Source organism: Chanos chanos, chromosome 2, assembly GCF_902362185.1.
Source record: "Chanos chanos chromosome 2, fChaCha1.1, whole genome shotgun sequence".
Classification (NCBI taxonomy): Eukaryota; Metazoa; Chordata; class Actinopteri; order Gonorynchiformes; family Chanidae; genus Chanos; species Chanos chanos.
Genome location: NC_044496.1, coordinates 48,323,734 through 48,326,635, shown reverse-complemented (window position 1 = coordinate 48,326,635; position 2,902 = coordinate 48,323,734). Strand labels below are relative to the sequence as shown.

At 35.1% G+C, this 2,902-nt stretch overlaps 1 protein-coding gene across 1 annotated transcript in view; it reads left to right on the top strand.

Annotated features, from left to right (window-relative positions):
* slc24a6a (solute carrier family 24 member 6a) overlaps positions 1-842 on the top strand; it is an 11,690-nt gene extending 10,848 nt beyond the window's left edge. The window contains exons 15-17 of the mRNA XM_030765836.1: positions 189-301; positions 504-569; positions 732-842. Of these exons, the coding sequence (XP_030621696.1) occupies positions 189-301; positions 504-569; positions 732-842 (290 nt within the window). The remainder of the gene's footprint in view (positions 1-188; positions 302-503; positions 570-731) is intronic.
* Positions 843-2,902: the final 2,060 nt, after the last annotated feature.

Genomic DNA, 2,902 nt, shown 5'->3' with positions numbered 1-2,902 from the left:
GCTGAGCTCTTCCCATCCTCTCTCTTCTCTCTACTCTGTCTTTTAGTCACACGTCTGCTCCTTCATTTCCTACTCAATGTTTTCTCCTGTCTGCCCTTAACTGACACAGATATCCAGTCATTGTGTCTGTTTGAAAGTATTTGCCAACCTGATGAATGTTAACAGCAGTGTGTTTGGCTCCGTTACAGGTATGGGTGATATGGCAGTTTCGAATTCCATTGGCAGTAATATCTTTGACATCTTATTGGGTCTTGGCTTCCCTTGGGCTTTGCGGACGCTGGTGGTGGATTATGGGTCGACTGTATGCTATCATTTTTTTTCCCTTTTCATCCCTCTTTCTTGCTGTCTTTCCTCTCTTCTCTGCTGCATCTCTCCTATAATAAAGTATGCATTACAATAATAACCCATTTTTGCATGTATCTCAGAAGATATTGTGCTTTCTCATAATTTATATTTTTGGATTCTTACTATGCTTTGTTGCCTGTTTAATTTTTTTTTTCTAGGTATTTATTAACAGTAAGGGGCTGGTGTATTCTGTGATTCTCCTGCTTGCCTCTGTCTTTCTTACTGTGAGTAATGGGGCATCCGTTTAATTATTCAAGTACTCTTCCCATGATCCAAATGATATTCAGCCTTTGACTTGTTCAGCTCTCTACAAAGAAGGTGGGAATAAGAAAAAAAAGGGACAAAAGTCTTTACTTACTTTCTCTCTCCTCCCATTCCCTTTTCAGGTCTTAAGTGTGCATCTGAATCACTGGAGGCTGGACCGCAGATTAGGTCTGGGTCTCATGTTTCTCTATGCCATCTTTCTGCTCTGCTCCATCTGCTTTGAGAAACTCTAAACCTCGCTCGGATGAGGTTACCGCACTCTCACACAAAAATCTTGCGAGTGAATTAGCTTTTCATACTTTTCTCCAGGTTATACCCCAGTGATATGAACAGTGAATCAAAGGTGACTACTGATGTTATTAAACAAGGTTAAATTTAGTTTTATGGCTTAATTCAAGATCTGACCTTGTCCATAAGAAGAAATTGCTTTTGCCTTAAGCTGAACTTGACATTGTTAAGAAATGAGCAAGGGGAGTTTTGAAAAGAAAAAAAAAAAACCACTTGTAATGTCCATTATTCCATTCACTGATAAATGCACTGAGCACGTATTTATTTATTTGTTCATTTATGTAAAAAGATGGAGTTAGGATTTGCTTTTAGAGTGTAGCAACTTTATCCAAAGTGAATATAATTACAACTACTTCAATTTAGGAAACAGGAATTCTTTGAGGAAGAAAAAGTGTCAGTTGTTTACTACAATACAAAACAAACCTCCTTAGCCTCACCTTTGCATATTTTCCCTCTGTATAAAGCGTAGATGTAATTAGATAAATATAGAGTAGAACTTGAAATATGGAGTTATAACACTGTTTTTACTGAAGAACATTGTGATCAATTCTCATTGTGGCTTAATATTGGTATATTGATTTTTTTCCCATTAGTTTATTTTATTAGCATATTTTATAAAGTTTTTACTGTCTCATTATTGTATTTGGTTTAGAAGTGAGAGTAATTTAAAAAGAGAGATTCATTGACTTTTTCGTCACTATAATTAAAAAAAATCAGAATCGAAAAGTTACAAACATTATTTGTGTATTGTTCCTAAATTGTTCATTTGTGTATGAGTTTTGTTTTTAATTAGTGTCATTATGTCATTAGTGTTTGGATACATCCAAGAACTTTTCCATACTGAACAAAAATGTCCCCTTGCATCTTTACTGATGTTGCTGCAGCTTTGACACATTAATAGTTTTATACATGGATCAGATGGCACTTAGCTGTGTTTGTGATAAGTTTTGATATTTCATAATTCACTGATTCACTGAAGTGCCCCCTCCCCCCCAAACACATGTGCACTTAACATTTTGTCCACTTTTATGGGTGTAACTGTAATGACATTCAGAACTGTGTTCCTTCTCACAGAAATCACAGGTGAAGCATAACACTGAACAAGATGTATGTGGAATTAATTCATATTTGCTTCATCTCTGTTCTACTGCTTGGCCATATGTATTGCGTTGCTATGGTGCTCGAAGCACTAGGAATATATCAAACAGTAAGTCTGTGGTCAGACTTGAATAAACTGTATATCATCCATTATTAGTAGTATTCCAACAACAATACTATTTGAAGATTTTGTCATTTCCCTCCAAATATGAGAAAATTAAGCGAGAACCAAAAGTATGATATGAAAATTAAAAATTACCGTTTTACTTGTATGAGAGAGTTATATGCAGAATTACAGAGGAGGCTGTGACTAAGCTTTGATTTATGTCATTTCTTGGTCACTTTTGTTCAGAAGATTTCCATGGGTAGGAGCTTTCAGCTCCTTCATTGCACTGTACTTTGTATAATCCTGGTCATTGTCATGTATGTTTTCACCATTCTTGTCAGATATGTTACAGATAACAGATGTGTTTCCCACTCATAACTTGAAATGACTCTGTATATGTCTTATAATTTGTCATTATGTATTAACCATAAATCTAGAGTGTTATTAACTTATTCTGACACTAGTACTCAATTCATAATTAGCTATCTATCTCAGTCGCCTTTGGAATATCTGATCAGAAATAAACAAGGGTGGAGTAATATGTGATATGTCATCTTTGGCCTTAAATCATGTTGGCCTTATGTCATCTTTGGTTTTAAATAATCTTTGTTCTTAGATTATCTTTGGTCTACAATCACTATCATCTTGGAAATGTTGAAATACAATTACACAAAGGTGGAGTTTGTGAGATCGCTTTGAAGTTAAATATGAAATACACGTTTCAGGAAAAACTACAGCTACGTGTTCTTTTTGGAGTGTTCATCTCCGCGTTTTATTTGGTTTTGTACATTCAGTTTACCA